At 37.0% G+C, this 13,194-nt stretch overlaps 1 protein-coding gene across 4 annotated transcripts in view; it reads right to left on the reverse strand.

Annotated features, from left to right (window-relative positions):
* The window catches only part of EEFSEC (eukaryotic elongation factor, selenocysteine-tRNA specific), a 176,418-nt gene extending 169,696 nt beyond the window's left edge, over positions 1-6,722 (reverse strand). The window contains exons 1-2 of one of the 4 annotated variants that reach the window (XM_034431503.3): positions 6,285-6,643; positions 3,848-3,923 (exon numbers count right to left, since the gene is read on the reverse strand). Coding sequence is in view for 2 of the 4 variants with exons in the window: in XM_034431501.3 (XP_034287392.2) it covers positions 6,285-6,594 (310 nt within the window). In the remaining 2 variants the exon portion in view is untranslated. Of the gene's footprint in view, positions 1-3,847; positions 3,924-6,284 lie in introns of all 4 variants that reach the window. The other 3 variants (XM_034431501.3, XM_034431502.3, XM_087883727.1) reach the window with 3 other exon arrangements.
* Positions 6,723-13,194: the final 6,472 nt, after the last annotated feature.

Here is a 13,194-nt window from a genome sequence, read left to right on the forward strand (position 1 = left end):
GTCAAATTTTTAAAGATAAATGTTAAATAAAGGAGGGAACTAGCTTTACAAATTAAAAACAATAAAATACTTCATAAAACTTTCTGATCCAATAGAAGAGTGATTAACTGGGAAACACAACCTAAGGACTGACTGCTTTACAGTAAGTCTCAACAGTTCAGTGGAGACAGAGCTCAGTTGAGACAGACAGAATGTGTAACCAGTTTTACTCAAAAGTCACTTGGCTTGAGATTGCAACACAGAGCTAACCTAAAATGTTTACTCTGAAGATTAAATCCAACTGGGCTCTACATTTAGTTTATTTTCTTGGAAGGTCAAAGTCCTTCATTACAAAAAGGATTGAACTGGAGGTTGCAATTTTCATCATGTGGAGGAATAGAAAAGATGTTTTACCCTGCTCTTGCCGGCTACTTTCTTCCTGACGGCTATCCAATTTTGTTTTCCAGTTTAATATCACAAAGACTGAGTTAGAAACAAAGCAACCCAGCAAAAGTGCACATGCAGGGGAAATGCAAAAGGTGGGTAATGTATTAAAAATATGACCACCACAAATTCTCTGAATATCACACATTCTGCATAACAATGATCAAGAGGCAAACAGCATCTCAGGTTCTACATATACATGGCTATATAATAAAAACCATATGACCTCATTTCAAATAAATTCCTCCAAATCACTGCAAAATATTACAGAGATAATAGATTATTTTTAAAAATAATTTCCCCAAGAAAGTATCTTTTTCGAAAACATATTTTGGGGTGAATGATTATACTAGTATGTAAGAAATTCTTAGTGTAAAAATATAGTGTATCCTGAAGGCTAAAAAAAATAAACAGTCTTGTTTTCATCATGATGCTTATAGTAGGAAAATGTCTCATTCTTTCACTACCAATCAGGAAATATGAAATTAAAATGCTTGAGATGTAAGCCAACAATAAGTTTTTAAAAACAATGACAGAGATAACATGCAACAATTATTGAAGAGGGGAGAAATCTTCTATGGTAATCTTAAATTCAATTTTCTCGTCAGTTTTAATTCTTTGTCCTTCCAAGATGCTTATTTCATTAATATAAACAGCAAAGCTCACTGTTGTTATATTCAGTACCCACTTCCTTCCCCCAACTCCTTGCAAGAGTTCAAAAGTCTTGGCCCTTTCAGTATAGCAGGTATAAATTAATACCCTTCCTTAAAAGAACATAGCAACAAAGTAGAAACAGACATTTGCAGGCAACAGCCTTTGAAAAGAACTGCAGGGACAAATGGTGACAATGAAGCTACGGTCAAGAGTAAAAAGGTCAAAGGTACAGACAAGTTTAAGGAATTACAAAACTACACATTTGTCTGTGATCCTCCCCTGAGTTCAGACAATCTGTGTCAAGCCAGATTCTGAATAGAATATTGTTAAGAATTCGCTTTTTTTTTTTGCTTCCATAAAAATAAATTGGAGAGACATAACAGAACAGACTTATAAAAGTTTGCTCAAATTCAGCTAGATAAACAGCATCTTAAAAACAGATAGCTTAAAACAAACAGTTCAGCAGCTAGTGCTCTGTGTGTGGGGGGCAGAGGGGGGAGTCTAAGGTGAAGTAATCATGTTCTTCTATATTAGTGTGCTGACCCTTTGTAGGGCATGAAATTAACTATCAGCAAGTAAAAAATCTGCTACTTGTTAAACTACTTTGCTACACAGAGTGGTCTTAAAGTAAAATAGGGGATTGAATTTCTTCTGAAAGATTAACTTGTATAACCTCTCAGCAGGCTTTCCCTATCAATGAACTCTAGCAAAAACCACTCAGGGTTAATTGGAAATATAGACATTTTGCAGGCATTTATAGAATAATTCTGAAAACCGGACTGGCTAAAAAGCCTTACCTTGACAGCTGTCCTTGAATAACGTATTTTAGCATTGGCCATTCTGAAGTGCATCTCAAAAAACAAAACAAAAACCCTGGGATTTATGCAATGGGAACAGAAATGGAGGCTAAATTTAACATGTAAATCAAACTTGACTATAAACTTAATCTTACCACCCAACCTCTTTAAAATGTCAGGGATGGAATCTATCTGTAGCATTCTCTATTCCAGCATATAAGTAAAAAATTATTTTGATTTAATGCATGATATGCTTTGTTTCAAGGGCAAAATCTCTAAGAAAAATGCAAGCATGGAGAATGAAATATGACTTCCATCTTCCATTTCTCTTCAATTTTGTTCAGCCCAAATATTCTGCATTTATTTAAAGCTAAAGTTTTATCCCTAAGGAAGTATCTTTCTGATATCTTGAAAAGTTATCTGCAAGGTCAAGTACTGCCCAGCATAATGGAATAATGGTATCTAGAGACAACATGATTTTGAAAACTGGAGCTTTTAATCACATATGTAAACAAAGAAACTTCTATCTTAAACAAGTCTGGGTCTTAAATATGAAAATATTATTAGAAACATGTGCAAAAATCAATTTAGTCCAAAAATCTTTAGTTCTATAGGTGTAACAACAAGATATCTAGATATCACGATAAGAACTAAAAGTGTAACTCCACTAACTTAAGAATTAAAAATAGTAATATTTAAATAGATTTTCCAACAATGAAGTAACAATGATACATATTTAAAGAAATATAAATCAAAAAGGTTTCCTCAACATACAGGTATTCTCAAGGTTAAGAGTATCAGAACTTATGGACAATGCATATTTACAAACAGGCTACCTATTACTTAAAATGGCAGACAGCTGACCAGCAACATGTTCCAACTCAAAATGGCGGATCGCATTCTCCTTCCTCAAGTTGATGAACTGCTGAAGCCACTCAATGCTTTCATGGGTGTCATGAAGCAATGTGTGTGTTTTTAATATACAGCCTATTTTCAACAGTTTTTAGCAGTTCATGAAAGCACTGTGCAGCTTCATCGCCCCAAGGAAGAACACCATTTGTTGTTTTGAGTCAGATTTAGAACAGTGAGAGATGAATTTTGTGAATTTAATTCAGTTGGGACCAACCATGAGATTGAATTTTAACTGAAGCAGTTTTAATACAAGCACTCATAGACCTTCAAATTTCCACAAAATACAGGCAGTCTCTTTTTATGAAATTATTCAAACAGAGGTCTCTATATCCATGTTCTTTCTTTCTAGAATTTTTGCAATTCCAGTTTGATATTAGAAGAACCATCTTCAACTGTACAACTAGATTATAGCCCGAAAGTGTTGTTGATCTCGATTTTTCAGTATATTTTTTTTACACTGAAGAAATATCTGTCAAACAAATTGGAACTCAACACAGACATTTGACTAAATAACCTGCTTTGATTTACATAAAAAATTTACTTAGATTGAATAACATCTCATTCTTAATCTGGGGACTGCCTGTAGATTGGTCTGATAAATAGAGAACATTCTGAATCTGATAGAAAAGGAATATAATTATTAATATTTCTTTCACTTGTACCCTGCCTTTCTCAAAGCAGTTTTCAAGTATTCAAAGCAGATTTTTAAAATCCTTCTTTAATATTTGATCCACAACTGTGATATGAAAGTGTCAACATATTACTTATAATGGAAACATTCATATTTTCTTCCTTTAAAAAAAGTTCTGTAATCCAGGCAAAATCCTGGAAAAAATTAATTTAATTCTTTCGCTCTACTTTTAATGAAATATTTCAATTAGGAAATATAAAAAGTAAGTCTGCTTCCTGAATGTTCTCCATATTATCTTACACTTCCCAAAATCCAGAAATTGAAAATGCAGTTTCCAATTTTAGAATTATTAAATATTTTTAGTAACCTATTATAAAAAAGCTGCTTTACACCATGAATTTAAAAGTGCAAAAATTAGTGATCCACTTACTGTCTTTTAGATGCTTGGAATACTGAAGTTAATTTCAAATGCTACAAGCTACCTGGACTTTGCAATCAGGAAGAGGCTGCAACATAACAATTATCAGAAATGTGAAAAGAAACATTTAAAGTCTATGTGTTGTAATCTCCATTGACTTTGTTCACAGAACAGTAATACATGTGATTGTGTGTTTGAAAGATGTGTATTTATTTAAAGTTGTGTCCATTTTTCCAGTATTTCTTTAAATAGTGATTAAAAATAAATGAACATAATCACATAATCAATATATGGCAGAAATATGAAAATAAGTAAATATGGAAATAGATAACAATAACAAAGAAATCCTCAGCTAGTCAGAATAAAATAACCTTAATACAATGACAAAGAGTAAGGGAAGGAATCTACCAACACAAGACGTTCTATTATCAAAAGACAAGTAGTACTTTTCTCTCAATCAATAACACAAGGTTCGAGATCAATGCTTATTGCAGCAGAGTCTCAGTAATTCAGATCCAATTTGTGGTAGTGAGCACATTCTTACTGCCCTGATAAATTAATACTTATTCTATTTAAAAGCCATCCAATTCAAAAAATGATTCAGGGCAGTATCACAAAATTTCAAAAGGGAATTCAAAACAAAAGCATGAAAACAGGAGATAGAGGGAATTACACTGTAATATGAAACAACATTTGAGAAAAATAGTGCAAGGAAAAATCCCTAATATTTTGGTCACCTGTTTCCTATTTATATCTTTGGAAGGGAATCAGGCATACTCTACAAACATGCTCAATTCCTCCTCTTTTTCTAATGCCAAAGTGGGATTACTATACTAACCCACCAATCCTTTCATGTTGCAGCAGGATGATACATTGTGAATTGATCTCAACACTTTTCAACCTGGAAAAAAAAAGCTGCTGATGGATTTGGGCCTCCAGAAAACAGGATGTATGTTGCAGATAGACTGCCTTAGCACCTTTCCCTTTGAAATTCCCCATGCCATTCATGGGGAAGAAAATATGAATAGATTACATATCCTGCCCACCTTCTTTGTCACTAGTGGTTGCAGGAAAATACTTCAAATGGGAGATTATGTGTGATTTACAGACTGCCCATATACAAAATGCTAGACTGTAGCCCTGCTCTAGTTGTTTCTAAACTCAAGACAGTAATATTTAATAAGATTTTACACGGAGTAGTTTCTATTAAAGTTATCCACTTCTTAATAAACACACTTAGAAGTTTTTTTTTCCCTACAAAAGCAATGCTACTTGTTCAACAAAGGAACTGGAGTCCCTGCTGGGATGATTCACTAATACAGGGTGTCTGACCATCATCACAATCCCAGGATTGGGGATTTAAGCTCTCTCATACTTATATCACTCACACTTTGTCATCCACCAACAGCAAGATTCGTGCACTGGGCCTGTATCCCAATGCTAAACTTGCCAGAGAAAAAATATTATCAAGTGAATGAAAAAGAGTGGTGTGCTCTTTTTCTGAATAGACATTAAAAACCTGTTGCCACCACTTCTCTTTTGCTTGCTCTCTGATGCAACTAGGGGGCTGGGCTTGTTGGATCAAATCTTTTATTTTATTTTTTATTCTATTTATTTATTTGTCAAGCATATATAAGATAACAGATAAAAGTATAAACATGGTTATGAATACATGAAATGGGATACAATAAAAAGGGACATTAGGACATGGACAGTAGGCACGCTGGTGCGCTTATGCACGCCCCTTACAGACCTCTGTAGTGGAGTGGGGTGAGGTCAACAGTAGACAGTCCAAGGTTAAAGTTTTGGGGGTTTGGGGAAGAAACCACAGAGTCAGGTAATGCATTCCAGGCATTGACCTGAAGTCATATTTTCTGCAACTGAGTTTGGAGCGGTTTACCTTGAGATGGCCAGGAAAATCATCGGAAGTCAGAACATCTTTGATTCTTGTAAAAATAACTGACCCTCCTTTCCAAGAATTTGTTGACATTTTCTCTTTGGAAAGCACAATAGGAACCATTGGACCCTACTTTGGGCAATAAAGAATTCAGCACGTGAGCAAGAACTCACCATAGAGCAATAACAGCTCCTGGAGAACATTAATTAAGTTTTGCATGGACTTTAAATCTAAGGGCAGTACAAGACTTACAGCTCCCTACAACATCTTCCCTGGGCTGAGTAGGGGTGGGGGGTGGGGATTTTGCCCAAGCAAATCCTACGGCTGAAGGTGGACTAAAGGCTGCGTTCTCCTATTCCTAATCCATCATTTTGACCACTACCATCATGCTGGTGGTTAGTTGCTTTTACTCGGGAGTGGGGGGGGGGCGTGAAAAGACCTGCAATGATCTCTCGGCGAGAGCAAAGTAGATGGCAATTGAGCCCAAGCAGAAGAAATGGGGGCTAAAACCTGACCCGACTGCGAACCATTTCGGCGGCCTCCATTCCTTACCTCCGATAATCGTACGGATAAGGGAGGCGTGTCCCGGGCAGTCCACCAGGGTCAGCTGGAGCAGCCCAGGCTCGGGCCCCAGGTGCGGAGGCAGCTCGGTGCAGAGACAAGAGAAGCCCAGGTCCAGGGTGATGCCCCGAGCTCGGCTCTGCGGCGCCCTGTCGAAAGCGGCCGTGGAGCCGATGGTGCTGAGAGCCCGGGCCAAGGCGGTTTTGCCGCTGTCGATATGGCCCAGGACGCCCACGTTGACATTCAGGCGGCGAGGGTCGCCCGACTTGGGGGCAGCAGAAGCGGCGCTCGCACCGGCCATAAATGCCTCTCTCTCGCTCGCTCTCTCTCTACTCACTTCGCTTCCCAACTGGTCCGTTTCCCAACAGCACCCCCGCGGCAACACGGTCCGTGTTAAAGCAGTTCCAGTAAAGCGGCAGGCGCAGGGGAAAAGCTCTTTCGAGAAGTCAGCAATAGACCCCCAAGGAAAGCCTGAAGTTGTGCCTGGTTTGGTCAAACCATCTTTGGCTTCCGAATAAAGCTCGGCTATACGCTTAGGTTGTGTTCAAAATTAAAGGCACACATAAATATTCAAGACACTATCCATAACGTTCTTATAAAATGTCCCTCAGTCATGACCTGGATGACTGAGAATCTCCGCAGACTTCTTATAAAATGCATTTTGAAGAAACACCTATATAACTATATACTTTCTCATACTTCTTCACACATTTCAATTCAATTTTGGCACAAGCACTTAAGGAAATGCCAAGAAAAGCATACAATAAAAATTGAGTGTTACTCAATTTTGGGCTTATTAAAAATGAGATTAACTTAGAAAGTGAATAGAAACATATAACCCATTTCTCATTTCATCAGCTTGCACAACTGCAAATTGTCTTTTTTAACTGATGAAGGATTTCCCATTTGTACAAATACAAAAATTATCTGTTGATTAATGACATACTATCTAAACTAGTCTGGTTTCAGAACTATTCAGCTATTTCATGAATGTACAAAGCTGAAAAATAAAGCACAAATAGGAGCTGATAATATATTCCTTTTTTTCTTATTGCTGTTTAATTATCAATAAAATCATTCTATATTATATAGACTGTGTTATATTATAGCCTGAGAAATTGCTAGTTTTTTCCATCCTAGACCCTCCAAAATCGACCTCCAGCAAAAGAAATGGAAGAGACCAAGGAAAAAAAAACTTGGTAAGATTTAAAAAGTACAATCCTTATAAATCACAAATAAAGAAACAAAAGAAATCACAAAAACATTTTTTTTCTTTTGTTAATTTGATGTAATGTCTACCTCTACCTCTCCAATTTCCTTGTATGTTTTGTAAAATACTGCTATTGCTAACTTTTTCAAAATCTCATGGGAGAAAGGGCAGGAAGTCAGACCTTTGGGATAAGTTAAAAATGTGAAGATCACTCACACAATCTTCTTTCTCCAAAAATAATATACTGTTTGACAGTTTCAGAGTTCAGTATGTCCCACTGAAATTTGGAAGCTTATGTGACTCTAGGCTATGTCCTGTAACCTCAAACCTTTAGTCTAGTAAAAATTGAAGTTTCCAGTCCCTCCTTGGCTATCACATGACATCTGTGCTCAGTAACAGGTGGGTTGTTCAGACACACATGTACCATAAGTGAGTTAGCTTGCAGGGAGAATAGCAGAAGATACATTGACTAAATAAATTGATTAAAGCTATAGAGCAAGGGTCACATTTTTTTATACCATTACTTTTCTTTTTATTTTAGTAGTAAAATACTAAAATAACCACTATCATCATCATTTTAATAAAATTTTGTTAAGAGATAAATGCTTACATTTGATTATTCTTTTTCAGAAATATTGTCCCTGGTTCCTTCCAATGTAAATTTTATTCACAACCAATATTTAGAAGTAAAGTAGGTGGTATTTCAGGTTTTTTCCTAATAATGCTGATTTATATCAGATGCCAGGAGGTTTGTTTGAAGTTCTTGCCTAAGCATTGCTGTAGCTATTTCTCAACCTAGTAAATGAACAATAATCCTTGTATGGTCTGAAATATGTTTTAAAAAACAACATATGAAAACTATGAAATGAAACAATAAGCTATTATTGTAAAATGGATTCCTCTTTGACACAGTGAGTCAAATTAATAGTGTTTAGGATAAGAAATGAACAATGTATGCAACATAGTTTAAATTTATGATTTGAAACATATTTTCTGCTGCTATTTTAATTTATGATGCCACTCTCTCCATTCATGGTATTCTTACAGAGTGCATTACAGGGAGGAGCCAGTTTAGAAAGTACACTGAGTACTTTTTTAATTCCTGAAAACTACTCAGTATGGCTGCAGTGCATTCAAACATGAGACCAACTCTAAAGGTAAAGGTTTCCTATTTCCGGTCATGTCCAACTCTAGGGGATAGTGTTCATCTCTGTTTCTTAGTCAAAGGAGACAGCATTGTCTGAAGACATTTCCATGATAATGAGGCCAGCATGAGCATATGCTGAGTAATACTGTTACCTACTCATTGAAGGGGTACCTATTTATCCACTCACACTTACATGCTTTCAAACTTCTAGGTGGACAGGAACTGTGACAAGTAATAGGAGCTCATCCCGTCACGTAGCGCTCAGGTCTCGAACCTGGACTGTCAGCTTTCCAGCTGACAAACTCAATGTCTTTAACCACTGAGCAACTGCCAAAGCAACTCTGAATTACTTTAAATCTTTCAGTTTAAAAAGAATGTTAAACATTATTCTTCTATCTATTTTTTGGTATCTTGATAGGTTATTTTTATTTTTGTAAAAGCATTTGATTATGTGTCATCAAGTCACGTCAACTTCAGAATGATCTGTTCCCAAACTGGCCTTTCAGATCTCCCAATAGCATACCCATCACCACTGTATTAGGTCTGTCCTTCTTGCTGCTATGTACCCTCTTTTTCTCTTTTCATCCATTTTCCCCAACATTGTAGACTTCTCAAGGGAGCTAAGTCTTGATAGAATGTGTCCAAAATATGATAATTAGAGCATCAGTTTCGTCTTGATTGAGAACTGTGAATTGATTTGTTCTGTGATCCATTTGTTTGTTTTCTTGTCTATATATTGTATTCCCAAGAGACTTCTCCAACAGTAAAACTAAAAAATGTTGATGCTCTTTCTAGTCTGCTTCAGTGTGGAACTTCTGCTTCTATAGAGTGTCACAGGGAAAACCATTGCCTGCACAATTCTGATCTTTATAGGTACAGACATGTCACAGTATTTAACTATCTTTTCCAAGGCCTCCATTGCCATCCAACCAATTGCTGTACTTGTTGTCACTGGTATGGTCGTCTTTCATTTCAATTCCATTTTTTTCACTGTACTCGACTTTCACTACTAGAGCTTCTAGATCAGTGATGGCTAACCTTTTTACCATCGCGTGCCAGGAAAGGGGGGGTGGGGCAGGTTCGCGTGTACGCATGCCTGCACCCATAATTCTATGCACTCTGTGCATGCGACCCCCCCTCCCCCCATTCCTGGCACGCGATGGCCCAGTAGGTCTATTTTTCTATCTCACCTGGCTCCAGATCCTTTCTATGCATCTAGGGAGGGCAAAAACAGCCTTCCCCACCCCTCAGAAGCCCTCCAGAAGCCCAAAACGGCCCGTTTTCCAAGTTTCGGTTGGACAGGAAGTGACTTTTTTGCTGTCCCCAGCCTCCAGAGACTCTTGGAGAGGCTGAGAGCTGAGCTGGTGTGCTAGGCGACATGGCTCCATGTGTCACCTGTGGCACACGTGCCATAGGTTCGCCATCATGGTTCTAGATCATTGTGCTTTTTCAGTTATCAGTCCATGGTCACCAACATAGTACATGTTATTCACGTTTCTTCTTTCAGTTTTAAAGCCATGCTCATATTCTTTCAATCCAGCCTTCTTCAATATCTACTCAGTATTTAAGTTGAATAGATAAGGAACAACTATAAAGCCTTGTCTCACCTCTTTGTCAACCCAGAGGTAGTCTTTTTCATCACATTTCCTCTGGACTGTGGCTTCCTGTCCTATGAATACACTTCTTTTTGTTACTCTTTGGCTTTCTCCATTATCCACCATGCATTGACATTAATGTTTCTTATTTGTCAACTTTTTCTAAAACCAGGTTGAATATATGTCATCTCCCATTTCATGTAGGGCTCTACATTTAAGGATAATCCAAAGCATTTTTATACTACCATGTTAAGCATATTGTGAGATAATATTCAATTAAGTCTCCTTTTTTCATACCGGAGTATAGACTTACAATCTGTTTGCCAGTGGGTCATTCTTTAAATTTGCGGGTTTAGTTTTGGAATCTTTATAGGTTCCTCTTCGATTGCTTATTTTATTTCTGTAGATATTCCATAATTCCTGTGTCTTTCCAATTTGGTAATGATCACAGTCCTGATCCAACTTCTTCTATTCTAGAAGTTCTTGTAAATAAAATTATCTTGTAAGGTATCTTGAATATTGCTCTACTATGAAAAAATTGTCATAACATTTACATTCTTTCAATTTAACACCTATAGAGATAAATATCTAATTGTAGATGCTATGTAGAAATCTGCCTGATTAGAAAAATCAAACAGTATAATTACACTTGAACCTGTATCTAAGATACAAATCCAACTGAGTTCTTAAAGACATTCAGTACTTCCTAGAAATATGCTTTGCTTAAAATGAATTTAAAAATGAATAGTCTGTAGCAAGGTTAAGTAATTGTGCCTTTTGATTTTTAATTTATTAACTTAACAAAGATATCAGCTCTGCCTAGGAAGTAAAATAAATCTTCTGCTAAAAATAATTAATACATGGTACAATCAAATTTTAAATGTTATTTACATTGGTGCAGCACTGAAAGTGAAAATAGCCAGGCCAGGGATGAAATCCAGCAGGTTCTGACAGGTTCTGGAGAACCAGTAGCGGAAATTTTGAGCAGTTCAGAGAACCGGTAGCGGAAATTTTGAGTACTTCAGAGAACCGGCAAACACCACCTCTGGCTGGCCCCAGAGTGGGGTGGGAATGGAGATTTTGCAATATCCTTCCCCCAAGAGTGGGGAGGGAATGGGGATTTTGCAGTATCCTTTCCCTGGAGTGGGGTGGGAATGGAGATTTTGTAGTATCCTTCCCCTGGAGTGGGGTGGGAATGGAGATTTTGCAGTATCCTTCCCCTGCCACGCCCACCACACCAAGCCACACCATGCCAATCAAGCCATACCCACAGAACCAGTAGTAAAAAAATTTGGATTTCACCACTGAGCCAGGCATTGGTACTACAGGGGTTTAAGGCACCCTGTTATTAAGCTTATTAAGACCAGCTGCCTGCAATTACTGCAGGGTTCGAATCTCGCCAAGGCTCAAGGTTGACTCAGCCTTCCATCCTTTCTAAGGTAGGTGAAATGAGGACCCAGTTTGTGGGGGCAATAAGCTGACTTTGTATAAATATACAAAAAGGATGAAGGCTATTGCTTAACACATTGTAAGCCGCCCTGAGTCTTCGGAGAAGGGCGGCATATAAATCAAATTTAAAAAAAAAAAAATTATGTTTCTTCTATGAAGTCTTTTCTGCTCTCAGCTTGGTAGATTGCTTGCAGATATTTCATTACCAAGCTAGATAACATCATCAGAGGAACTGAAGGTGGGTTGTTCCCAGTTATATCATCTATTTCAGTTGAAATCATTACATCTCTATTTTTAAAAATAATATTTAAACCTTAAAATGGAGCCTTGGAATGATATAATTTAAATTAAAATATGTAATACTGACAAATTATTTTACTAACTCTTGCCCTTGCATGTCCAAGATTTTCTGAATAATCACTATAGGCAAAGATAATATAAAAACTGTCATCTTGCATAAAATAATTCAGAACATTTTATGCAGTCTTCTTTCTTATACTATCATGTATTTATGATAGATAAGACAAAACTTTGAAATTATGAACATTTTTACTTTATATTTTAGATATATATGGACTTTGCATAAATGAACTGTAAAAGGTAAGCCAAGGAACGTTTTTGAGAGGGTTAAAAAGAGTGAAAACTGCTTGGAAAAATGGTTTAATGGTGGACAGGACCACGTGGGTTTTTTGGGTCCTGGACAAAAAAAAGCACATGGAGTGGAGAGAGGGATATATTTATACACTCTCTTGGGCCCTGCCTTAGTGTTTCCTGTTCCTGTACAAGAAATGTATCCCATTAGCTGTCAGACTCCCAGGGGGCGGGGGGTCTTAGCTAACTTTGTAGGCTGTCTGTGTCCTAGACCTGGTTGAATCTTGCTGGGTGATGATGTAATGAAGGGGCTTTGGGCAATTGCTATTATGGCTTAATAGCTTTGTCCTGGTTTGGATCTTGAGTGAGGGCTATCCCAATCATGTCCTGAGGGTCATGTCTTTTGTGTTGTAGATAAGCTGGCTCAGCCTTTTGTCTTGTAAATAGCCAAAGTATCTGTTGGGGGCAGGGAGCTGGGGCTGAGTTTCTATCTTAAGATTTCTATTTCTCTTTTAGGGGCAATATTCTGCCTTTTTAATATTTCCTAGAATATTTCATTTTCCTAGGAGAGGGGTGGGTGCTAACATCCTACAGATCCTTGGTTTACCTTTTAGAGTTCATTTGTGCAAAGTTTAAATATCTAAACCAATTACTGTAAGCATTATTAAAGATCTCCTTTGCATACGAATAATTTTTGTAAATAACAAGAGTTATAATATGAAAATCAGAGACAGCATGTTGTAATGCTTTTAATAAAACTCCCGCCATCCAGTCAGGAACATCACTGTGTAATTTAGCCTAATTTCCACAAAACCCCTTCAATTTCCACTAGTTTTGTTTTAAAACAAAGAAACTATACGCTTCATACTTTTAATCTACTGAGTTTGGGACAGTCAACTATCAATAAAG

Source organism: Pantherophis guttatus, chromosome 2 (assembly GCF_059756535.1).
Source record: "Pantherophis guttatus breed Tessera chromosome 2, ASM5975653v1, whole genome shotgun sequence".
Taxonomy (NCBI): domain Eukaryota; kingdom Metazoa; phylum Chordata; class Lepidosauria; order Squamata; family Colubridae; genus Pantherophis; species Pantherophis guttatus.